Consider the following 26,059-nt stretch of genomic DNA (forward strand, 5'->3'; position numbering starts at 1 on the left):
AGGAAGCAGGAGCCTTAACACAGCACAGCCTGTGTGTGAGACCCTCGTGCTAGGAACTCCAGGAAGCCTGACAGAAAGGAGGTCCCACTTACAGGCTATTCAAGGAGTCCGTCACGTGCACCATGCCCCCAATGCACATTGCTGCGGCAAGGAACGCACAATGGTAGAAAGAATAATGGGCAAATCCAGAAAGATCTTCTGGCAAAGGAGAGGTTTAGCAGATCCCTGCAGGAAAGGGAAGTCCTTGGCAGTCAGAGATTCAGGAAGAGCATGCCAGGTATAAAGGGAAATCCTGGCAAAGGCCAGGGCCAGGAGTGGAAGATAAATATAGGAACTGAGTCTCTCATCTGTCCAGGATGAGCCACGGGAGAATGGGCAGACAGGTAAGAAGCAAATGAGGGGGCACAGGTGTGGTCAGGGTCATCCTGGACAGGCTCTGACGCAGGGCCCATGATGCTGGCTTTTTCTCCACTGAGGAGGGAGCCACCCAGAAGGGTGGGGGCATTGGCCCTCAGGACTGGAACACCGAGTGAGAATCAGATCTTGGCGGTGGGGGTCGGGGGATGATGAGTGCAGAGAGAGACACACTGAGCTGGAGGTGGTCAAGAGGCTTCTAAGCAGTTGAATCCAGAAGGCAACTGGATCTCCGGGTCTGGAGCCCAGAGGCAAGGTCTGGAACAAACATGGGATGTGGGGGTCATTGACATCTGCTGGAAATGGGCAGGGGTGCCAAGGACCCCTGTCTCTATCTCTTCCACAGACCACAGCTCAGAGCCTCGCCCACCGAGAAACAGAAGCACAAAGGTCACGTATGAGCTTCTGCGCTGCTTTCTAAACACCTTAAACCATTTCCATCAAAACCTGCTTTGGTCCCACGTCTGCAAGAACTAACCATCTGAGCTGATCAGCAACAAACAGCCCTTCAAGTCCAATCAAGCTCAGTTCTAGAAGAGGCTGGAGACCTGCATATAAATTCCATAAAAGAATTTCCTCCACAAGGTTCCCAAGACACAGATCTTCATGGACAGGGCATTCTCTTCTGCACCCAAACTCCACCTGGCACTAAGGACATGTGTCCTCGGCCCTGGCTCAGGCCTGGGATCTGCTGAAAGCCACATGGAGAGGAAGCACTCCAGAGCCACTGGAGAAGAGTTTCCAGAAGCCACCTAGCTCATCCAGAGTCAAGTCTTGACTGGTCCTCAACCAGCAGCTTCTGATGAATGACCCAGAGTGGTCCCCTCCATCCCGGAGTCTCGAGTTGAATCATTGCCTTTGTTTTTCCTTGAAGGCCTCCTGGGAAATGCTTTTCAAAGGAACTTGCTCTACCCTAAGTGTGTTGACCTGCCTTCCACCAAACCTTTCTAAGGACCTACTCTTTGCATGGGGCATGCGATTCAACGATGAGCTGGATTCTGGCCATGGCTTCAAGGGACTCATGACCTAGTAGCCACCTTGATTAGTGGCTCACTCTGCGTTCCACGAGTTATTTCAAATCCCCCACCCTCCTCCAAGCTAACATGTGATTTAATCAATCCGTAAAAGTACAGTTTATACCCAAGAGCGCATCTGCTTGCCCGTGTCCCCACCGTCAAACCTGGAGACCTGCAGAGACTAGAAACTATTGATGAGGCTCATACACTCACAAGCCTTTCTCTGCATCCAATCACCCCTTCTCCAAATGAGACAGACCTCAAACATACACCAGTGAAAGGGTAGACAGATTAAGAAAATTACCCCATTAAGAAAATAACAACTCCTAACTCTGGGAAACGAACTAGGGTGGTGGAAGGGGAGGAGAGCGGGGGGTGGGGGTGACTGGGTGATGGGCACTGAAAGGGCACTTGATGGGATGAGCACTGGGTGTTATTCTATATGTTGACAAATTGAACACCAATAAAAAATAAATTTATTTAAAAAAAAAGAAAATAACAAAAACATGTGCCTTTCAGTATTTATCTTGAATCCAGGAAAATACACTAAGCAAAGTCAGATACAGAGGGAGAAGCTGGAGGACAGAGCCAGTGAGGAACGAGAGAAGCAGGGGCAGAGCTGGGGAGCACAGTGCAGGCCCCCCTGGGGAAGGATGTGGGATGTAGACACACAAACCTGAGCCTGGCAGTCAAACTGAACTTCCCCCAGAGACGCGGGGAGCAGCTCAGGAAATGGGAAGATGGGGCCCCAGTACAGTTGCTGAATTTGAGAGACCATGTTGGAACCACCAAGTCCCTTCCCCCGCTTCCCTTCTTCCCACCTTAGTTGATCTATCACGTAACGACAGAGAAGCAACTAGGAAGCTCTGCCTGTGGCTCTGTATTTAGATAGGGTCTAGACGGTAGAACTATTGGAAGAATAACCTGACTTTTGTCTCCAGTGGGGCCAACAGGAGACAGCAGTTCTGAACACGGCTGGATCCGAAGGGCAAGTCTACATGCAACTTAGAAAACATCTTGGTCACTAACCAGAGGCCACCCTGGGGTCTAAGAACCAAAGCTTTATAGGAGGACCTACCTTCACATCGTAGAATTCAAGAATGTCCATGAGCTGACACCAAAGCCAAGGGTGTCTCCACCAGTGTGCATATCTGAGCCCTACCACTGGCTTTACTGAATCAGACCCCAACCATAGGTCAAGGATCTTTGTCAGGGCCACACGCATGATGATGTCCTTTGCTAGAAAGGACTTTGGAGTCAGACAGTCTTCATACAGAATCCCAAACGCACCATTTCATAATTATATGACCTTGGGCCGATGATTTAACCTCTAGAGCCTGCCTTTTCCCATCTGTAAAATGGGGATGATAATAACAGTCACAGAGGGTTGTTGATGAGGACAATTGGTGGTGCCAAATATCAAATGCCCTGGCAAGTGCCTGCCATATAACGGACGATCGAGATACAGCAGATGTTGTACTTCACTCTCGAGAGGAAGAGCCTCCCCGTAGAAGAGGAAGCCAAGAGGTGGGGAGGTCACTTCTGGAGAAGAACACACACAGCCTGGGACACTCACATGATGTGTGTGTGGCCCCCAGTGGACTGCTGACCAGGGGCAGTCCCACAGCCATCCCCCTGAGGGAGGCTGTTCCAGCTGCCCCAGCAATGCCCTCGGGGGTGCTTCGCCACTAGCCATGCTGAAATTACCCCCAGCCCTGAAGACGGGAGCAGGAGGGACAGAGGGTTCTGGAGGCGGGTCAGATACAGGGGAGGAAAAAAAGATATAGGTTAGAAACATAAAGACAGAACACTTTTTGAAGGCTGGCCACAGAGAAACACCAGCGATCCGGTTCGGAAGGGTCCCCACTAAACGAAAGCTAGCACCAGGCATCGGCCCCATGGGGCACAGGGAATGCACCCCCTCTCCAGAACCAAGGAAACCTGACTTTAAAGCTTGTGGAGAAGCTGAGGAAGCCCAGAGGATCAGAACTTCCCCAGACCAAGGAGCACTCCAACAGGCCCTGGAGAGCGGGGTGGTGGCCGTCACGTCTCCCCTGATTAGCAGCACAACCACCCACGACCGAGGGAAACAGGCAGTTACCGCGCGTCTCCAGCGGGCCCGGAAGAGCTCTGAAGGTGTGAATTTACGGAGGAAAGCCATGAGAAGTGCCTGCAGGAGCTACTCTCTGATGCTCCCTGCAAAATCATGAAAATAAGCCGCCCAGACCTCTCAGCCACAGAACACGGGCTAATGAGGAAACACACACCGTCAAAGAGTAAAGGGCCCACGCAACAGGCCTTGCATCTTCTAGAAAGAGGCCATAAGCAACTGATCCGTTACTCTGGGAGCAACTGAAGGCTGGAGCCCTGATGGAAGGCATCCCGAGAAGCGCCTTCTAGAATCAGCTCTGCCAACGGTGTGCTGGGGTCACGCAGCCTCCCCCGTGGCAGTTCCTCAAGGGGTGTGTGGGCAGAGGGGCTCCCTCAGGAAGGCCAGGGCACGGGGTTGCAGGCCATTCCCAGTGGGAGGGCCCAGAGCCGTCAAGCACAGGGAAGACCCGGGCGCCCCCTCCTCCCAGGGCCAAAGCAGCGAGACGGCCGTCTCGGGAGACACTTTGGATCCACCCCTTGAGTGGCTACACTGATTGCTGCTGCACCCGCTGTGCAGGGGTGAGCACACTCACACACACCTACATGCGGGTGCGCACTCTCATACGTACATACACACACAGTCTCCACCACCTCATGCCGGAAATCAGCCTTTTCCACCACCTCACCCTGTGCCCCACCCCCTCTGCACCCCTCATTCCTCCACCCCACCCCTCTGCACCCCTCATTCCTGTGCCCCACACCCCCTGCACCTCTCATTCCTCCACCCCATCCCCCTGCACCCTTCATTTCTCCACCCCACCCCTCTGCACCCCTCATTCCTGTGCCCCACCCCCTCTGTACCCCTCATTCCTCCACCCCACCCCCCTGTACCCCTCATTCCTCTGCCCCACCCCCCTGCACCCTTCATTCCTCCACCCCATCCCTTTGCACCACTCATTCCTCCACCCCACCCCCCTGTACCCCTCATTCCTCTGCCCCACCCCCCTGCACCCTTCATTCCTCCACCCCATCCCTTTGCACCACTCATTCCTCCACCCCACCCCCTGCACCCCTCATTACTCCACCCCACCCCCTTCTCTAACCTGCCCTAACCTCTGCAGCCCCTGGCCCCTGACTGGCGGCCTCCCCTCACTCCGCACATCCACACCTGACACCACCTCTCACTCCTGACTCCTTCCTGCGCTCCAGTCTCAGCCCTTCCACTGGTTCCCACCTGCCGCAGGTGAGCATGCTGGCAGGTCAGGTCCAAGCCCCTGGACCCCTGTGTCACACGGTGGAGCGCTAGGGCATCCCTCTGGGCACTCCCCAGGGGCAGGGGGCTCGGGGCAGGCCGTGCCCCTCCGCGTCCTGGGCTCTTACCTCATTCACAAAGACCCAGTGGCTGTCCTTGGAAGCCAGGTTGGTCTCCACGGCCTGCAGAAAGGAAAGGAAAACAAACGTGAACAGAAGCAGCAGCAGCCAGCAGACGCAGGAGTCGCCAAGGCGAGGCCCCACCGATGTGGCTCTCGGAGGCGGCCTTCAGGAAGCGCAGCCCCGGGGCCACAGGGCCCATCCTCTGAACATGGGCCCTGCCCGCCCCTGCCCTCTGAGCTCCACGCACCCGCCTGGGAGTGAGCGGGGCGGCCGTGAGACAGCAGGACAGTCAGTAGGGCACCTGCTCTCGGGCTGCGGAGATGCAGACAGCGTGGCCTCTCCTCTGCCCCAGGCAGCTCGATCCCCAGCTTGGCCCGCCTTGCCCACCCCTCCGTCTGCAGGCTCCACCCACGGGCCTTGCCTCACCCAGTATCAGATTCCAGGGCTCCTCTCCGCCTGGCCTCCTCCTCGGGAGCCCCCCGAACTCTCAGCTCCTGGGGCAAGTACGTCTGCGAGGCCCGGGAGGAGGCCCCAGCTGTGCCCCGACCTGCACCTAAGGCAAGGGTGCCCCTGGGGGCCCCCAGCCCAGACACATTCCCCCCGTCTACACTGTCCTCCGTCCAGCAGCCCTCGCCCCGACCGCCCGGCCCAGGGCCTCCCTCCTGTCCACACAGGTCCCCGGAAGCCTGCAGGCCTGGGCGGGGGCACGGGAGGCCGGCGCAGCCACAGGGCCTCCAGGAAGCCTGGCAACACCCCCCAGAGATACGCACAGGATGCGGTGCCGGGACGTGTGCTCAGGGCTGGAAAGCCCGAAGCCTGAACCGCATGGACGCTAACAGCAGGTTAACAGGGCTGCGCACAAAGCCCTCCTCGCGGATTCCAGGAGCCAAGGAGCCACTGGGGAGGAGGCAGAGCAGCGTCAAGCTAACCAGGCAAATAAAGGGCAGCCCTTCCTTCCGTGGGCGGGGAAGGGAGTGGAGCTGGCCTTCAGCTCCAGTCCGGCCTTCGGCAAGTGGGGGGCCCGGAACCTGCAGTCGGGCTTCTCTGCTGGGGCCGTGCAGCGGGACAGCCGTCAAAGGAATGCGGCGGCAGGTGGGAGCGTCCTGACAACTGTAGGACCCCGCCTAGACCCCGTGGGAGGCGGGAACCACATCCCGGTGAACCCCAGCGGCCCCTGCAGTGGCACAGTGCCTCCACGCTGCACCAGGTCGAGCCGCTGCCGCGAGCCCTGCGAGGCCTTGCCAGGCCATCAGTGACCAACTTCCCAGCTCTCATGGCCCGTCAGTAGGTTGGCCGACGTAGAACGTGAGAAGGAGACCTGAGAAGGTGGAAACTGCCAACGGCTCTTGCTGACTCCTGCTTAAGCCCCTTTTTCTATAGGGGACCCAAAGAGCTGACCGTGGCATGCAGCCCGTGGAGAGGGCTGGGATGGTGGACACAGCTGGCCAGCGGTGAGGGCATCACTTGTGAGGCAGAGTTAGGTGTCTACACTTGACCCGACGCCCGCACACCACCTCCTCGAGAAAGCAAGTATGGTGTCAGAGCTAGACACCTGCTAAGCAGGTGGGAGGTGCGTGTCTTCTGCCATCTGAGGAAGGAAATATGCCCCCTTGTCCATGAGGAGCAGCCCCTGTCTGAATGTCAGGCCCGTAACAGTTTTCCCACGGCCAGATGCACCAACAGAGCTGGAACAGGAGTGACCCAGGACACTAACATGCCATCCTGCAGGCCCTCCCCGGGGAGGGCGCATTGGGCTCCTGTCCTGGCTACTCAGCCACCCTGAGTCCACAGCTCCCCTAGAGAAGTGGGTGCAGCCCCGAGCCCAGCTCCTGGCTCCCACAGCGCTAGACAGAAAGCAGCACCTACTGCTGACGGGGAGTATATGCAGGGTGGCCGGCCGGGCAGGGCTGGAGAGGCCCCAGCCGCATGTAGGCAGAGATCGGCTCTGATACCCAAACACCTAAAAGGAGGCCGGGAAGACAGTGGCTCCACGGGGCTGCAGGACGTGCCTCCCGCCGTGTCCCCTGCCTCTGTGTTCCCCACCACTCACACAGCACCAACGCTGAGCCATCCCCTTGGATCGAGGACCCCACTGCATACTTGAACCTCCCCCACTTCACCACACACACCCCCTTGGTTCACACAGCCCACCGAGCCAGGCAGTGTTCTCATCCCCATCACACGGATGGGGAGCCAAGTCCTAGATCCGACCCTGTAGCTCACACAGGTCCCTCAGCCAGGACTTGGCAGGGGCTGGATTTGAACTCAGGTCTGTCTGTCTCCAAAGCCTGAGTTCCTTCCCTCGGTCACGCTGCTGCTCAAAAGGCCTACACAGCTGTCAGAGCAAGCATGCGAGCCTTCGGGCCTGCACCCAGCCCCAGCCCCGGACAATGGAGACACAATGATCTCTTTTTTTCTCACAACTGAGAAAAACGTTCCGAGCAGCAGCGCCTTCTGTCTCCAGGTTAACTTGTTCTCACCAGCCCGAGACCATTATTCCACTGGCGTTGCTTAAGTATGAGCCTGTTTTACTCTATCTGGGCCTAAAGGAATAACAAATGGTTGGGGGAAAAAAAAAAAAGAAGAAGAAAAAAAAGAAAAAAAAAACTCCACATGGAAGCCTTCCAGCAGCATCGCTGAGGATTTATTTCACAAAGTGCAAGTGCCACCGATTATGTATGTGTTAATTGTTGGCCACTTCTCTAGCAGCCCCCCAACACTGGGAGCCGAGATAATGAACACTTGTCGACAATTAGCAACTTTTTAAAACCCTAACTCGTAACATTTCAGAACATTCCTTCCATGGAGCGCAGACCCTGGCATTTTCCCAAGGATGGAGAGCGCGCTAACTTCAAAGACCCGCTGCTGCCTTTTACAACAGCGTGCTGCTTAGGAGCCATGCTCTCTGTGCGACGTCACCCCCTGGAGCTCCTCCATGTGCAAAGAAGGGGAGCAGCTGGCTACAAGACTACGGATGACCCAGCAGCCTGTTTAAAAGGAAATCGGCAAAGCAACCACCGCGAGGCCCAAATTCACAAGCTACAAACCAGAACCACGAGCCTCCACGGAACCCTTCCTGGCCACGCTGGGCTTCCCAGAGGCCCAGCTCCTCAAGCAAGGGGCCTGCGATTCCAGCCCAGATATGTCTCCTGTTCACCTCAGCCTCGTCTCTAGAATTTCCTGGAGCCTTGCTCTCGACGGCAAACTGCCTCCGTGCTCTCCCCAAGTCCACGGCTCCTCCTGCTGGCCCTGCCCTAGGTCCTAGGTCCCACCGGGGAATCCTGAACCGGATGTGGGTTCCCTTTCCAGTTTCTTCTCCTAGGAAACAGCCCCTCTCGACCCAGCATGAGTCACGTGTTCCCACCTCACCTGCCATTGTGCTGGAGCATCCTTGAAGCCAAGGGCCCTTGGCGGGAGCAGGAGCCTCAATGACCTGGGCACAGGCAGGGGCAGCTTGGCATGCAAGTGATGGCGGTAGGCTTGGTTGCTGGCAGACACTGGAGACAAGGCAGTCATGTCCAGCCACACAGGGCCGTGGGGGAAAGTGTGGGAGAACTAGGCCCATGTGGCGTCCAAACACTCCTCTGGGGGATGCTCAGAGGGCTGCTGCTGAGGGAAATGGGAGCCTGCTGTTGGGGATTCAGGGAAGATGCTGGATGGAAAGGCTTCAGGTAAGGGCTGCTTGCAGACTGGGTGCAGCCGCTCGCCCCTTCTGAATAGCTCCCTTACCCAGGCCCTGAGCGAAGCATCTACACAGGAGGCCCCAGCGAGTCCTCATGCCACGCCACGCCATGCCACTGAAAGCAGCTTCCGAGCTGAGTGGACGGATGGGGAAGCTTGCCCAAAGTGCCACCGAGGCCCCTTCCAGGGCATCGCGCCAACCTGAAGACAAACTCAATCTGGTCACTTTGTGGGGATGTTTCATAGGAAAGCAAGAGCCAGGCTAGAAGGCAATGCAGATGGTGATGAGGCCTGGCCAGCCTGCCTGGGAAGCCCCGGGGACCTCGGGTTGGGGTCCTGGATTCTGCAGTTTCCTGCCAGTGCCAACCCCCACCACCAACCCTCCAAACTCTCGGATCGGGGGTCCTTAAGGGCTACGGCCTTGTGTCGATACCAGGCAGCTCCTTCCCAACATAGCCCCCGGCAGATGAACTTTGAAAGATGCATCTGGAATCAACGAACAACAGACTCACACTACTGCCCACTTCCCTGATGCTGAGAATGACGACGGCCAAGGACACAGGCCGGAAGCCCCCAAAGAGTCAAAAGGGGTCCTGACATACGGGTACTCTTCCCTTTGCGTGGTCCTGCCTTAACGGAAACCCGCGCATCTGGGCCCCGTGTCCTTGTTCTGCACGGTTTGGATGTGCACTTGATTTCTGGTTAACACTGTTCCGTGCAAAGTGCTGCCTGTGATTGAAAATAGCACCGTTTTCCTACACATCTGAGAGAAGGTGAAATGAAACAAAGTGAACTTGAAAGGTGGATAAATGCAAGACATCGTGACCTTTGGGAGCTGATGGAAACATGATCAAGTTTTAGAGCTTTGCTGTGGGGATATAATTGCATCTTCATTTGTGCTGAGTGCTGGAGCTCCATATATAACCTGCTTAGCAACACAGTGAGTTCTGGACAAGTCTGGTCAATCAGTGGCATTTTAAAAGATATTACTGTAACATTGGAGAGAGGATATTTGTCCTCAGGTGGTTTGTTTTTTGTTTTTTTTGTTTTTGTTTTTGTTTTTCTTTAGCACCAGCTTTGATCTCAGAAAACCTATTACGTTGCTATTGAAAAAAAAAAAAGAAATAAAGAAAGCATCGTTGGCTAAACACATGTAAAAGCTTGATAGGGCTGAGTGGTCCTAGTCAATCAGCAGACCCCCCGGCCCTGGTCCCCACTGTTTACCAAGCGGGAGACAGGCGGCTCCCCGGCCTCGCAGTCCACGCACAGGGCGGGCACCCCAGCTCACGGCCTCCAGGGATGGAGACTCATCACAGACCAGCTGTGGGTCCTTCAGAAGAATGAGAGGCAGGTCCCAGGGCTGTGCTGCAGGTGCAACTTCGTGTAATAAAAAGTGAGGACATGCTACATGTGGACGATTTATGAGGAGGCGTTAATATCAGCAGAAAAATAAAATGGGGTCCGCTCCCCACGCGCCGCGGGACGGGAGCCCCAGGGGAAGCGCAGCCGGGCACTGGCGGCCAGCAGCAGCCGGTGGACACTCGGGTTCCATCAGAGGGCCCCTATGCCCCCGACTGCCCTGCCACCTGGAGCCCTGGATGCCAGGGGGCCTCCCCGGGAGTCGGGGGCGCTCCCGCATGGTCCTCCCGAGGACCCCGACGTTCAGCAGAACCGCACTTCTGAGCGTATTTCCGCCCTGGGTCGGCGAGAACAGCCGGCAGCCTGTGCAGCGGGCCCGGGACGGTCCTGGACGCGGCCCCACGGGCCCAGGGACACGGCTCTCGGCAGCAGGTGGCGGCTAAGCCGCTTCTCCACAGCCTGCTCCTCAGCTCCGGCTTCCAGCCGTTTTCAGATATAAGCAAAGTCCAAAACTGATTAAAAAGGTTTTTTCTCCTCCCTCCCATGAGTATTTACACGTTCGTGCCGGAGCCTGAGGAGGCGCTGCCTGAATCCGCAGGACTGGCCTCGGGGACCCGGAGCATCAGGGCTACGGAGGGAAGGGAGGGGCTGGGGACCATCTGGGGCAGAAAACCCCCTCCCGGGGCCGCTGGGTCACATCCGGTCCCCCAGGCCTGCCCCCCTGCGTGGCCGTCAGCCCCGGAGACCGGACCCCCGCACACACCCACCGGGAGAGCATCTACACTGCCCGGGCTGCTCAATTAAAGCATCAGCGTTCAAGGTTAATACCGTGACCCCTTCCAATCCTGCCAGGCGAGCCGCTTCTGCACACGGATCTAATTCCTTTGCTCAACCTAAATTGTTTTTAAAAGATGGAAGCGTTTGAATTCTTTTTAAGGCAATAAAGTTGAAAGTAGCAATTCTTTACCAAGCTGATAAGAGCTGCTGGGTGTAATTTGTATTCTTTTTTATGAGCCTGACTTTTCGGAGAATGGAATAGAAAGAAAAATATCTCCTTTTCAGTTCTGGAGACAAGAGCTGCTTCTTCCTCAGGGTGCTGGGGAGGGGGTCTCTGGCTCCGGAATTGTCAGGAAACAAGTCCCTGATTTGTGACGTGGGAAAGCCAGGGAAGTGCCCTGCACCGGCAGAGGGGCCTCAAGCTCCCCTCGACACTCTCGCCCCACTGACAGTGATTCAGAGAGCCCGGGGTGGGACCGGGAGGTCCTGGGGAGTAAGGAGGGGAGGATATTGGAGATTCAGTGAAAAGAGAGAGGGGGGACCTATGTTCTTTAGAATCCACAATATAAGCTGCCCTACAACCTTTCAAACAGCTTCTCTCCAAGTACAAAACTTCTGTGCCATTGGGTCCCAGGCCCAGGCATGGCCAAGACCTTGGTTTTTGCCCAAAGTCCTCTAGGCCCAATAATCAAGCCGTGTAACTCTACATTCAGCTGCTACAGGGGGTAGACACCGAAGCCAAATACACATACGCTTCGTCTGCGGGCTGTGGCCGTCCCGCCACATCCTCCACTCTGGTGACCAGCACATGGTGCTCAGAAAGGCCCTACCTGTGCAACGACCCTGCTTGAGGAGGGCACTCTGAGCGCAGGGCTCCTCGGCTGAGTATCTGGAGTAGAAAGAGCAGGGGAAAACCCACCATAGCTGTGCCCTACACTTACTTGCCTTCGAGCTGTAGGTCTGAAGCATCACACTGGTTTCCTCTAATTGGATGATCTTGGTGACAGACATGAAGATAGGAGGCAACCCTACCTGACCCCCAGGGCAACGTTAAAGCTTAAACTCCCCAAATCCTCCCATCCACGTGCACGTGCACATGCATAGACACATAAACACACACACAAAGTCCACTTCATACACCTTTGTAGGCAAAGTGGGGCACAGATAAAAAGAAATAGCAATGAATCAACAAACACAAAATGCCCAGGATGGGCAACGTCGCATCTCTCTCAAGTCCCACCTCAGATTCACACTGGTCTTTCTTGCTTTCATGACCAGACTTTCCACATGGCCTCCGAGGTGCTTATTCCAAAATGCCGATTCTCTATCTATATTGGCATTATTTCTTGCAACAAATCCTGAAAGGCGACCATCTCTGATTCCTTTTAAAGAAGAGGAAAGCAAACTAGGAAATGAAACAGCCAGCTCTTTGGGTTCACAGACAGGAATAGCATCGTCTCTGCCTAGACTGGAGGACCCAGAAGTACAGCTCCATAACGAGAGCAGGAGACAACCTGTCAGCCTATCTGCAGTAGCTATCGGGCCCACCAGACCCCAAGAATGGGGAGACTCGTGATGGTTTCGGGCCCCTTCTCTGTGGTCATTCGCTATAGACTTGATGCTTCTCGACTCTGTGCTCCCTAAGACCAGGTTGGGTATAGCCCAGGGGGAAGGCCAAGTGCCAACTGGTGCTGGTCTGGGCTCAGGGGAAGGTCTACTGGCACAAGGCAAGAGGCCTCAGGCTAGAAAGGGACTAGCCGCATAGGCTTCCTGAGGAACTTGCCTGACCTAGAGAAACAGCCAGGCATGCAGGAGGCCTAAAGGAGGAAAAAAAAAAAAAAAGACTTCTTGGATTCATCCACTTTGGGGAATCATGGAATTAAAAAGTCAAAGAAGCAGGTATCAACCTCGAGAAAATCCATGAGCAAGTGTGAGAGAGACAACAGCAGGATCCACCCACCCACTGAACAACCGTGTACATGGGTTCCTCCTAGGTGCCGGGTGCTATGAGCAATCTGGACAAGGACGTAAGGAAGTCTTGGGCCCTGTCCTTGAGTGAATCCAGTGTACTTAGAGAGACAGTCCAATACAGACAGAAAATGCTCCTGGATAAAAGGAGAAGGTGCAGTGATGGGAGAATGTTCAGTGAACGAGGAGCCAGGTACCAAGTCCGTCCTGCAGAGGGGACGTCCCCATGTTGGGAGTGGGCAGTAGCGGGGGCGGTCGGGAATTCCAGGCTAAGGGGACGGCATGTGGAAGCCTGGAGGTGAGAAAAGGCATTAGGTTAGGGCGTGATGGTCAAGTCACATCTTCACACCTTGTGAAGAAAGATTTGATCCTAAAGTCATTAGATGAGGCGAAAATCAATTATAATCAAAATTAGCCATGAAGACTCCTTAGCTCATGGATAAAGTGTAGTGCAGAAAATATAATTTGTGTAAAGAATCCTGGATCCACTCCTCTGACCTTCATTAATCAATGTGTCTCTATGGCCCTCAATTAGAGCTTCATTTTCATCCCCGCGTGTATTGACTAAACCATCACCCACTTGCCTGGCCCCGGAAACCCACGATCCCTATCCTGTCCTGCCAGATGGCTGCTCCATCCAGTTAGTCAGACCACACCGTTGTGGAATCTCTTCCTGCCTTGCAAGTAAAGATGGGAGGTGTATGGTCAGCCCCGCATTCTAGGGAGGTCAGGCTGGCCGTGCGGAGAAGCCCTTGAGACCATGCACATTCCTTCTAGCAGGTTCTCTACGGCATCAAGCTTTACAGTGCCCATTGCCTATTGAGGAGGCCACTGTGGCATTGTCTGCCTACGTGCCTATTGACTGGAGTTAAATCTGCACAGGAAGCATCCCTACTATTGGCCATTCTGTGGCTCAAAATCAAAGGCAGGAGGATCAGTAGCATGAGGAATGAGCTGTGACCCGAAATATTGCCAGGTCCCAAACAGGCAGGACTTATACAGCCAAGCCAGGCTTTTATCTTGTAAATCCAGAGCCCCCAGGTTGAGTACAAGGGAATAGAAGAGGCTGAGGGGTTGCTAAGAGTTCTCCTATTTAAGAAAAAACAAAAATCTATGCTCAGAAACTTTGAGATGAACTGCACCCTGCAGAACCATAAAGGACACTAACAGAAATGTCACTGGAACGTGACGGGCTACACTGCGGCCCCTCCAGATTCCTATGTTGAAGTCCTAATCCCCAGTACCTCCAAATGTAACTGTATTTGCTGATAAGGTATTTAAAGTGATGACTGAGTAGAAATGAGGCCATCAGGATGGGCCTAATCCAGTATGACTGGTGTCCTTATAAGAAGAGTACGAGGGACTCCTGGAGGGCTCAGCGGTTGAGCGTCTGCCTTCGGCTCGGGGCGTGATCCTGGGTCCTGGGATAGACTTCCACATTGGGGTCCCTGCAGGGAGCCTGCTTCTCCCTCTGCCTGTGCCTCTGACTCTCTCTCTCTCTCTGTCTCTCATGATTAAATAAATAAAATGTTTAAAAAAAAAAAAAAGAAGAAGAAGAAGAGTATAAGACACCAGGGATACGTGCTCATAGAGAAGAGGCTACGTGAGGTCACAATGAGATGACAGCCATCTACAAAGCAGGAAGAGAGGCCTCAAAAGAAATCACCCCTGCTGACACCTTGATCTTGGACCTCGGGCCCCCAGAACCATGAGACAATTCATTTCTGTGGTCTAGGCCACCCAGGCCGTGGTGCTTTGTTCCGGCAGTCCCAGCAACCTAATGCAGGAGATGCTAAAAGTCCTGCAAAACACAAGCTCCTAACTGTGGTCAGGAGGTTTGAGATATGACGCACTGATATCCCCACCTCGGGGAACCACGGGGCACACTATCAGACAAGTCCTCATCTCACAGAAAAGCATCGACCTTGGCTGAACCCCGTGTTTATCAAGACCACCTCACCCAGAGTGTGAAGTTTCTTTGTTCAAGGGACACGCAGACATGTCATGAGACCTCAAGACTGCAACAGAATGGGGGGCGGGGGGGCGGGTACATGGTGGTCCAGGCATCCTCGGGAGAGGATGGATTGCGGGGTGGCCGCCGCTGGAGGAGAAGTGCCCCAGCACGAGGAGCGCGGGGGCCAGCTGGCAGCGGGCCCGAGTGGGGCCCCGGGCTGGAGAGGAGGGGATGCAGTGCAAGTGTTGCGAAGGCAGCGCGGGCAGGATGTGGCCGTCCCCAGGCACTGGGCGAAGGGGGAAGGACAGGAGGAGATCCGACGTGACGTGGAGTGCAGCCACAGCAGAGCAGAGGTGGACGGGCCCAGCCTCGGGACAGCGGGAGCCAGGGCGGCAGCCCCGAGGGCGTGGGAGACGGAGCCACCGCCGTGAGCCCCGGGCGGGCAAGAGCCTTTCCCGGCAGCAGTGCAGCAGCGGCGCCAGCTTGGCCTAGAGGCACCCCCGGCCTCCCGCCACCATGGGACGTGGCCCTTCCGACGGTGGCTGCTTGGGCGCTGCAGCCAAGCCGCCACCTCCCGGGGCCGCAGCGCACGACGGCTGCCCCGCTGCCCGGAACACGGTTGGTAAATTAGGAGTTACACACTCACACTCACACACTCCCCTGCCTTCCACCATACCCGGGTCTGACCCACAGGGCTCTAAACCTCGAGGAAGGCTCCACAGCATCCTTGAGAATTCCATGCTGTTGGAATCCGTCTGCTTCTCTATCCCAACGGTTCACACCAGCCTGGGGTTTCTTCCTGCCTTGTGACGTCATGCTCTTCCTCTTAGATTTATTAAGGGGGGGGGTTTATCAGGCCGGCCTCCCGGTGATCAGGCAAGGGAGACCTGTACGTGGAGGAGACCTGGGTGCTAGTCCATGCTTCTCCTCTACCTCACGTAACTCTTCTGGGCCTCATCTTCTTCATCTGAAAGGTCTGAGAGAAAGGCAAGAGCGATGAGTGGTTCTCAGCATATGCTACAGTTCCATGGGCAGGTCCCCAGTGGTTCGGGCCATCCCATATGCAAGGAATGGGGGTCTTGGCCACATGTGGGGTCTTCGCCATCCAATATCAGAACACCCTTGATTTGTGGAGACACCGATTGTACGTGTCTCGGCCGGAGGTGAGGGGCTGCAGAGGGAGAAGGTCCCTCTCCCCAGGCGACACAGGTCACCACAGACCTAAGCTTAGTGCCATGGACTCCCTCGAACCGTGAGAAAGTGACCCAAAGATCTAATTGAAAAGTTAATCCCAGCAATGAGGGTAGCGTTGTGAGTCCAGTGACGGTGGCCTGTCCAGACTGTGCTTAGAAGTGACCTTGATCACGTCCCCACCATCTGGCTTCCCAGAGGTTTTCAGCCCTGACTCCCCGTCCTTCTGCCCATCTTTGCGAGCTGCCCAATATCATTCGGATACGTTCCTTCCATGTCCTATTAACTCTGTTTTAAAACTTTTTACAAGCAATAAGGAAAAACAATATTTATTTTTAAAATCTGAATATCAAACACTAGTAAGCCAATGTGCTAAACAAGAACATAGTTTTTTAAGGGAGCATAAATGGAGCAATTTCAAAGCACACTTTGACAACAACGAACCATAGTTCATAAACCTGTTATTCTATATACAAAATTATATCTTAAAACCAAGTGGTACTAAAAGCCCCCCTGTTGACAGGTGGCAGTCCCTGGCCCTACTCCTGCTCTAGTCCCACCCTCCAGAGGCAAACCCTCCTAACCGCTTTAGCTATTTCTTTGGGATTCAGTTCGGTGTTTCTCAATCTTACGTTCACACTGCTGCACTTGGTCACTCAGTTTTGGACGTTAGCATCGTCCATTATCCTCTGGCTACAGGAATGAGGACTTAACTTCTTACACAACCCTTCAGCCTTTCATTTCCTGTCCCAATATTCCCCATCGACTTGTATCACGGTTTTTACATAAAATCAAAAGCGTTGACTCCATTCAGACCATGAGATACCATTCCCTACTGAGCCAAGTAGTGGACTATGATGGTTACTTCCTTGCTCACACAACTTCTGCTTCTTTGGGGCCAATTGCCTCAATTTGTAGTTATTTACACAAGTGCTATAGTATACGTGTCTAAATGCTCAACCGTGTAAAATAATCTTTCATCCCCTGACACCTCAGTGACGGCCTGTCGGAGCCCTGTCTCCCCTGCTCCCACGCAGACGCTTGGTCTTGGGTTGGATGACCAGCAACCATCCTGACACCTCCCTTTCTGCTCTACTGCTTGCAATCTTTGTACCTCTTATTGCTTACTATTTTTTTTTTGGCTTTTATTTTATTTTTCTGAAGCCCATCTTAGAGTATTTTCCTAAGAAAAGGTCCATGAGGTGTAAATTTGTTAGTCTTTGCCTATATGGAATTTTTTTTTTTAACTTTGCTACCATAGGGGCACCTGGGTGGCCCGTGAGGTAAGTGCCTGCCTGCAGCTCAGGTCATGACCTCGGGGTCCTGGGATCGAGTCCATGGAGCAGGCAGTCTGCTTCTCCCTCTCTCTGCTTTGTGCTCTTTCTCTCTCAAATAAATAAATAAAATCTTTTTTTAAAAAAATTTTGCTGCCATATGGATTGTTTCACTTAGTACCTTAGGCTATGGTAATCTGAGTTCTTCCACAAAAAGTGTCTCTCCAGTATCTTCTAGCATCCAGTGTCCCTCTGCAGCATCCTAATGCCATTCCGATTCCTCTCGCTCCTGTTCCTTGAATGTCACCGCTCTTCGTCCTTCTCCTGCTCTTCTCTCTGTCTCCCAGTCTCTCCCTGATGCTCTGAGTCTTACCATTGCAGTGCTTTGATATGGGTGTTCCTTTCATTTATTTTGGAGAAGAGCTAAATGGTTGGTAGGGCTGTGTAGCCTGGAGACACAGGTCCTTTAGCTCTAAGACTTATTCTTGTTTTGTTTTTGTTTTTATTTGCTTTCTCCATTGTTTTCAGTTCTCTCTCCAGAATTTCTCTCAGAAGAATATTGAACTTCCTGGATGAAGCCACTCACTCCTGTCAATTCTTCTCTCTCATTTTATACTACATTACTCTGGGTTTTACTTTCCTCAATTTTGTCTAAAACTTCCGCTGGATTTTTACAATTGTAGTTGTCACATTTTTTTTTTTAATCTTCAGCTGCTATTTTGTGTTCTCTGTTCTTTTTCATAGCATCCTGTTCATGTCTTAAGGATGTAACTTTTTAAAAATCTTTTTAAGATAATCAGTGACAGGATTTTGATGTGCTGTTCCCTAAACTAAGTTTGCCCTGGATTCCTTTTTTATGTTTGTTTTGTATTTTTTTGTTCCTATAAGTTCCTCAAATGCATAATGATTTTGAGTTGTCCTTTTATATTTTTCTTTGTTTTTTTTTTTTTCTGCTGTTGTTAAGTGAGAGAAGGGGGTGGGGCAGAGGGAGATAGATTGAATCCAAGCAGGCTCCATGCCCATCGTGATCTCCCAACCCTCAGATCATGACCTGAGCTGAAATTATGAGTCAGAAGCTCAACCAACTGAGTCACCCAGGCATTCAAAATGTCCCTGACAGGCATGGGTGTGGCCTGTGGGTGCATGGCAGGATTGGTGGGCTTCCTTGCCTTTGCATTGGAAGGCCCACCCCTCTCCTCTACAATCTCAGCTCTTGGAGGTCTTTTCTCCAGAGTTGTTCAGATTCTCCAGAAAAGATTCTTTTACTATTCTGTGAATGGTATGCTCCCGCTGCTGGCATTCTGGGAGCACGGCAGGCGAAAGAAGTACAAGTCCCACTACCCACCATGCAAATGCAAATCTCTGTCAAATTTCCCCGTTTCTGCTACCCACCCCATCCCCACTTTCTGGGGTCTCCGGGTGCGAGGCTCCCAGAGCAGAGAGAACCAGCTCATTTCCCTGCATCTCTATCATCAGGCACTGAAGGTATTATGTCCTTAATCTGTTGAACCAGGTCCCCTTCTTCCACGTACTTTCTACTTTTCTAAAAACTAGCTCCAAGCTCTCCCCCACTGCTGTCTCTTCTCGTGTACTCTTTGATCTTGCTGGTTTCTAACATTTAACTTTACTGTCATTTTAGAATCATGTAGGGGAAAGTAGGCAATAGTATGGGCAACCAATCAGAATTGGCTCATCAATCAGAAACCCTAAGTCAGAAGTTGATCAGAGGTCAGTAAATTCCCTTTTTGCTCAAGCTAGCTAGAGTAAGTGCTTGTAGGCAACTGAGAACACTGACTGGTACAGAAGGCTGCAGGAGGACCCAGTAAGGATGAGTATGTCCATTGCCAGGGATGAGGATGAAGGGCAACTCCTAGCAAAACTAGAAACAAAGAGAACATTGTTTTCCTGCACCAACCCTGAAAAGCTAGCAGAGAACCCAAAATCTAAAACTTCTCATAAGAATGCATTTTCGTAAGCTTTGGGATGCTGAGGCTGCCTGCCCAGACTCTGGGGTGAGAGAGGGACAGCTGCCTTCTCTACTCTAATCTACAGCCCCTGGAGGCTGTTTGGGACGGTGTGTTCTTTGGGAGAACATGCAACCAAACAGGTACGATTTCACAGAGAATTCTTGATCAAGCCCACAGTCCATTTTAGGCTTAGGTTCTGTTTATCACTGCTCGAGGGGAAGGATGTCAGATTCTTATCTGACAACTTCATTCCACCGCCCATTTAAATAAACAGCCAACCCAAAGTAAGGTGAGGGAAAGATTCGTCAGTAACCTCAGGACTGACATTATATCAATGGATGTGCATGAGGTCTGGGGATTTATAATAGCCTGTTCAAAGAAATAGTTCAAACACACTGGCTCACTTTGATCAACACATCCCTCTAGAAGGATGAATGATTTAAAAATCTACAGAATACAGGGATCTGGGCTCCCTTAACATAAATCTAGGGTGAGGGTTTCCTAGGCATCCTGTCCTTGGTGAGGGTGAGCCTGCAGGCAACAAGGGAAGCCAAACACGATGTCTCATTCCCCAGTCAGTCCAGGTTCTATCAGGAGGAGGGAAATGAGGGACAGATGAGGCGTGCTGTTTGTGGACAGGCGAGCTGTCCGGATAGCCTCCGACAGGGAAGGGAGAGCAGGCTAGAGGAGTAGGAAAGGCTTCACGGCTGGGCTGGGCTGGGAGGGTGAGGACGTTTAGAGAGACCTGAAGGGAAAAGGACGTCATTAAAATCCTGCGTAGGAAGAACAAGGATGAGCAAAACCGTGAAGGCAGGAAAGTAAAACATCCCCCTGCTCTCAAATATAACAAGTATAGAGACAAATTGCTCTGAATCCTAAGTGCCTACAGTATGCCCCAAAATAGTGGCTGGAAATGCCCCTAGTGGCAGGGATGGAAAACACCAAAAACCCACAGTAGGGCTAGCCGCTCACCTAGAGCACGCTCAACCAAAATGGCGGCTCAGAGCCAGCGTCTGGGCCATTCCTCCGCGAGTCTAGATGCTCATGTGTGGCCCCCAGCACCGTGCGTATTCGGGAGCGTGTGTGTGTCCCTGCAGGGCTCAGATTTCTCTGCAAACCCGAAACTCATGGCTTCTTCTTTGACTCTAGTGCACAACTACCATATTTACATTAACAACATCATGTTTTTTCTCAACAAAACCACTTCACATCTCCCTTTCTGTACAACTATGATAAAAAGTATTTAAATTTTTTCCTAATCCTTCTTAGCAAATAAAATACCTTGTGCCTTTTAGAACAGAAAATGCAGTTAGTATGAACAGGGCAGTGAAAAGCTTCTCCTGGCCTGGATGCACATTGGCAGATGGGAAGCCAGGAGGATCAGCTGGGGTCGCTGGCCAGGCTGGGGCCCCAGTGCCAGGCAGTCTACCTACTGCAGGAAGGCCTTGTGGGAGGGGGCTTGCAGGGAGTCCTATACCTCCAGGCTCAGGATGGCGGGCACAACTGAACCCTAAGGACCTTCGTTGGGATAAATCCACTTGGGAACTTTAAGTCCTCCCGAGTTTTCCTTTTTTTTTTTTTTTTTTTTTTTTTTGCTTTTTAAAAAATTTTAATATATCAAAAGGCCTGCTTTAGTGACATGCTAGTCCCATCAGAAAATAATCCCAATAACCCCTTATCAATAACACACAAGTTGACCAGCCAACTCTTTATTTCTAAACCTCTGTGTGTACATGTGTGTCTTTTAAACCAAAGCCACGGGGCTCAGGTGACTCCTCCTTCTACACTGTGCTTTCCACCTGTCAACCGACTGGTGTCTACCCCCAATTGCAGAAGGGTGGGCAGGGCACATGGGAGCCCTATAGTGGCAGTGAGGGAATACCAAGTATCCACTCAGTAGGAGATCCTTATTTCCAGACTATTCACCTCAAGTCTGGCTCTCCATGACCAGAATGTTTTTCCTCCTTTAGGAAAAAACCCACACATATCTGCACACCCATATATATAATTTTTTTTTGTTTTTACATTTAAATATAAAAATACTACTCTGCTTTGTGTTATAAATGGAGGACCAAGGAATAAGAACGTTTTCTGCTAAGGTAGGTCAATCCATTCTTACGCTGAGCTTGTCTTCAGGTGAGGGCTATCTCACCCCAGGTAGGGGAAGCCCTGCACCAGGACGACGGGAGGCACATTCCCGCCTGATTCTCTCTTAAGTCTCACTTTTAACAGAAAGTTGGTTATAACCTTATTCGAAGTGGAACTTCCCACCAGGAGGGGAAATCCTAACCTAACCCCAGAGTAAGTAACCCTCCCCGCCCCAACACTCAGCTACCTCGGAAGAAAGAGCCCTCCCCCTCCCTTCACAAACACTATTCTCTGTCCGGATAGCTACGCCTATTGGACAAACACACTTGATTAAATGGGAACAGTGGTTATGTCTCCCTACCCCCCTCCCTACTAACATACTAGACAGCTTTCAGTGACAGGGGAAAAAAGGGGGGGGGGTGTAAAAAGATTAAGAACTTGACCCCTCTATCCTGGCCAAAGAAAGCAAGAGATATTAACTGGGCATGAGGAATAAAAAAAGACCTTGATATTCCACCCTTTGAGTTACAGCTATTAGGAAAGTCAAGAGAGGGGCAAACACAGAGGCAGGATAGAGAATTAATTAGGAGGGGTTCAATGGCTGCAAGTCTAGTCCGCTTAGTTTTTGTACTGGAAGGGTTCATCGTCAGTTTCGTTGAGAAGACATGTGCGAATGAGGGCTTCTGTCACCGAAAAGGGGTCACAGTTGGCAGAGGGGCGACGGTCTTCAAAATAACCCTTCTTCTCCTGACCGACAGTCCGGGGAATGCGGATGCTAGCACCATGGTTGGCCATGCTGGTGGAAAAGTCGTTGATGTTGGATGTCTCATGGAATCCAGTTAGGCGCCGGGCATTATCCAAGCCTCCCTTGGGATCATAGGCTCGGATGTGGTACTGGTGCTGCTTGCTCAGTTTCTCAATGGACTCCTCAATGTACTTTAGACCATTCTCTTCTCTCATGGCCTTGGTGCTGAAGTTGGTGTGGCAGCCTGCACCATTCCAGTTTTCGGGAATGGGCTTAGGATCAAAGGTTGCTATCACTCCAAAGTCTTCACATACACGGTGCAAGATGAAACGGGCCACCCAGAGATGATCTCCCATGTCGATTCCTTCACAGGGTCCTATCTGGAATTCCCACTGGGCAGGCATGACCTCAGCGTTTCTCCCAGCAATCTTGATGCCAGCATACAAGCAGGCCCGGTAGTGAGCCTCCATGATATCCCTGCCATAGGCTTTGTCTGCTCCTACACCACAGTAGTAAGGACCTTGGGGCCCAGGGAAGCCATTGGAAGGCCAACCAAAAGGGTGCCCATCTGTGCCCATGAGAGTATATTCCTGCTCCATTCCAAACCAGGGGTGCTGGTTGCTCACCATGTCCATTATCCATTTATAGGTATGCCTTAAATTGGTTTCTGCAGGCTTTCTGTTGTATTTGAAGACTTCACAGAATATCAGCTTGTTGGAGTCCTTGCGGAAAGGGTCGTGAAACATGGCAGCAGGGACAAGATACATGTCACTGTTGGAGCCTTCAGATTGAAAGGTGCTAGAGCCATCAAAATTCCATTCAGGCAATTCTTCAACACTCTTGGGCTCACTGTCCAAGGTCCGGGTCTTGCAACGTAATCCTTCTCCAGTCCCGTCAATCCAAATATACATAGCTTGCACTTTCTCGCCCCGAGGCAGGGACATGTACACCTGCTTGATGCCTTTGTTCAAGTGGGAACTCGCAGAGGTGGCCATGGTGGAAGTTGTTCTGGGTGGATCGCAGGCAGCAGGGCGGGCAGACCACGAGAGCGAGGTGCGGCGAGGAGAGGAGGCCGAGGCGCTGCTCAGAAGCTCCCCTCCGCTCCCATTCTCGGCTCTGCCAGTTTTCCTGTCTATTTTGACAAAGATGAACTCCAAAGTGAGTTAATGTCATGAAGAGAAATGCTGAGTGTAGACTTCAGAAAAGTTTCATAAAACAGCAGTTTCTTACACTGAATATGGACTAACCACACGCCAGGTCCCAGCCAAGTGCTGTACGTGGATGACCTCACTGAATCCTTGCAATAGCCACCCCGTCAGGCAGTACCATCAACCCTACCATTAAAGATGAGACAGTAGAGTTTGCAGACGTATGTTACTCACCCTAGTTCATACAGGGAATAAGAGACTGAGCAAGAGAAGATCCCAAGTGTGCTGGGAGCCAAAGATTTCTGAACTGCCTCCTGAGGGAAACCGAGACAGAGCAAGACACTACCTGGAGGAGGCTGGAAAGCTTCAGAGACGGAGTTCCAATCTGGGAATCACAAAACCCTGCTCCCGTGTAGCTGGATAGGGAGCTCTGAGAAGGACACATGGGGATGTCCAACTGCTAAACACAGGCAGCCTGGAAAGCCGATGAGCACAGACTGTCAGCCTGGTTCCCCCGGCACAGAAGCTGCTCTGGAGTGACCAATGGGTATCCTGCGTGCCAGGCCCAGCATGGACCAGCTCAGCCCGTCTGTCCTCTAACCCTAGCGGAAGAGCTGCTGGGATGTCAGAGACACCAGTCATCACAGCCAATTACACACTTGGCAGCGTCTGTGCATTAGGCACTGCACTGGGTACATTCCATGCATCCATTCCCTTAACTCTGCCAGCGATCCTATGAGGTAGGTACTATTATTAGCCCCATATTCCAGGTGAACAAACTGAGGCACAAAGTAATTCATTAACTCATCCAAGGCAGCAAAGCTAGATAGTGCCAGAGGCCCTAATTTGAACCCAACACTCTGGTACCAAAGCCCGGATTCGAACCACTCTCTGTACCACGTGTCCCTATACCAAGAACCGCTCTGAGTTTGGGCATAGCTAGTCGACATCACAAAGGCTTACGATATCCAAAACCACCGTACGAGCTGGGAATACAAACGTAAGTGCGGGCATGCCTTTCAGGATCTCACTGCCTTTAGCACAGACACATAATCAGGTATGAGGAGGTAAGAGCGCTCTGGAGGGGAGGAGCACACAGGGCTTCGGGGAGCACACAGCAGGGCACCTGACTCGACCCGGAGGGGTCAGAGAAGGTTTCTTGGAGCAGACGACGCCGGAGCTACATCTTAAAAATGAAGTAGAAGCTGGCCAGCAAGACAACCTATGAAACACACTTTAATTCTTCTAAAGCTTTTAAGCTCTACCTTGTGCCAAATCAAATCCCTAGGAAGCTCCAAGTCTGAATGATATCATTTCAGCTTTCCACAGAAGAATTTGCACTGAACTAGAATATCACATTGTTTATGCCTTTGGCTTTCAGCCAGGGCTGATATAAGAAGCAGTCATATGAATCACATTTGCATTGTTTGTAAAACTGCTAGCAAAGACACTATCCATTATGTTGTTCTCCGTCCCTTATCTACAGACTGATGTGATAAATGTCTCCCAGAGCACTAAACTAAAAAATAAAATACAGAATAGAAACCTCTCTCCCAGTGGACTGGTATTCTTTATGGTAGGCAGTGTGGGCTACGCAGCCTATCCACGTCCGTCATTGTCTTGCCTACCAGGAAGCTCAGAACCATATTCCGAGTCTCCTGTAACCTATGTTTTCTGGTCCTTGATTATTTGGCACTCAACACTGTGCCTTTGTTTTAATGGATTTGAGGTTTTATATAATTTTGTTAAAAAAAGATTTTATTTATTTATTCATGAGAGACAGAGAGAGAGAGACAGAGAGAGAGAGAGAGGTAGAGACACAGGCAGAGGCAGAAGCAGGCTCCATGCAGGGAGCCCGATGTGGGACTCGATCCTGGGTCTCCAGGATCACGCCCTGGGCTGAAGGCAGGTGCTAAACCGCTGGGCCACCCAGGGATCCCCAAGGTTTTATATCATTTTGTAACTAGACCTCTAGTTGTCAATACTAGTGTTAAACAGTTCAGCATATGGAAAACAGGTTTAGCAGGCTTGCTTCACACTCAAGGCCACCCTGCTCCCCTACGCGTGGATACCTACAATTCCCCATTAGTTATTTTCTTCAAACCGTGAGTGTCCCTCCATACCCCAGAAGGAATGAGCCTAGGTCTACAGTCACATAGGAAAGGTCTGTGAGCCAAAACGGCCCCCGTCTGCCGCCTGTGGGATCTGCGATGCGGCATCTCCTCTCAGAACAGAAGAGTTGTACGTCACACTTCTGCAGCTGTGACCCTCTCCAGGACTTCAAGAAAACCCCGAAGACATGTCTTTCCAGAACTCCAAGCATCAGGGCCAGCTGCTGAGAGGCACTTGAGATAACTACGGTGTAAAGGAGTGTGTGGCCGTCTTTCACAAAGTGCGTGTGTGCGCACGTGCATCTGTGTCTGTGTCTACCCAAATCCACCCTAACCTTTCTGCTCCATCTCAGCATGACCAATGCTCCTTTTATCCCCATTTACAAAATGAGGTTGCTATGAAGCATTACAAAGATGATACATATGAAGCACCTGGCATCGGCTGGCATAAAGATGATCTCTTTATTTGCTCTCTCCATGCTGACTGCAGTCTCCAGAAGGATGAGGGCTGTCACTGCTTGAGCCTCCAGTGCCTAATGCAAATCCTGGCCCTTAAAAGCAGCCAGACACTCCATGCTGAGAACACAGTACTCACTTGATAAATACTGTTGGAATAAATCAATGACAACAAACAACAGATCTGAACAGATGACATGATCTATAGCTGAGTTGCAAATTTACTCTTTTTACTCAATGTGCAAAGATAACCTAGCCTCTTATTTTCCAGAATGTTTTTCACAATTCTCCATCCCCACCCTTGAGGACCAGGGAAACAGACGTATCCATAGGTGTGTCTCTCCAGGACTCCAGGTTTTGTTGGCTCTAGCGGATGTCTTCTAGATATCCTCCCCTTGACCCTGCTCCTTCTTCCCATGACAGGTTTTCATGACCTAATGGTATG

General features: G+C 52.1%; 1 protein-coding gene and 1 pseudogene across 12 annotated transcripts in view; both read right to left on the bottom strand.

Moving 5' to 3' along the window:
- Positions 1 to 26,059, bottom strand: part of GRID1 (glutamate ionotropic receptor delta type subunit 1) — a 638,811-nt gene that overhangs the window by 242,707 nt on the left and 370,045 nt on the right. For all 12 annotated transcript variants that reach the window (XM_072756400.1, XM_072756406.1, XM_072756405.1 and 9 more), the window contains one exon: positions 4,902 to 4,955. In XM_072756400.1, the coding sequence (XP_072612501.1) occupies positions 4,902 to 4,955 (54 nt within the window). The remainder of the gene's footprint in view (positions 1 to 4,901; positions 4,956 to 26,059) is intronic.
- On the bottom strand, positions 20,760 to 25,115 carry LOC140598632 (glutamine synthetase pseudogene; annotated as a pseudogene).

This window comes from Vulpes vulpes, chromosome 4 (assembly GCF_048418805.1).
Source record: "Vulpes vulpes isolate BD-2025 chromosome 4, VulVul3, whole genome shotgun sequence".
NCBI lineage: Eukaryota > Metazoa > Chordata > Mammalia > Carnivora > Canidae > Vulpes > Vulpes vulpes.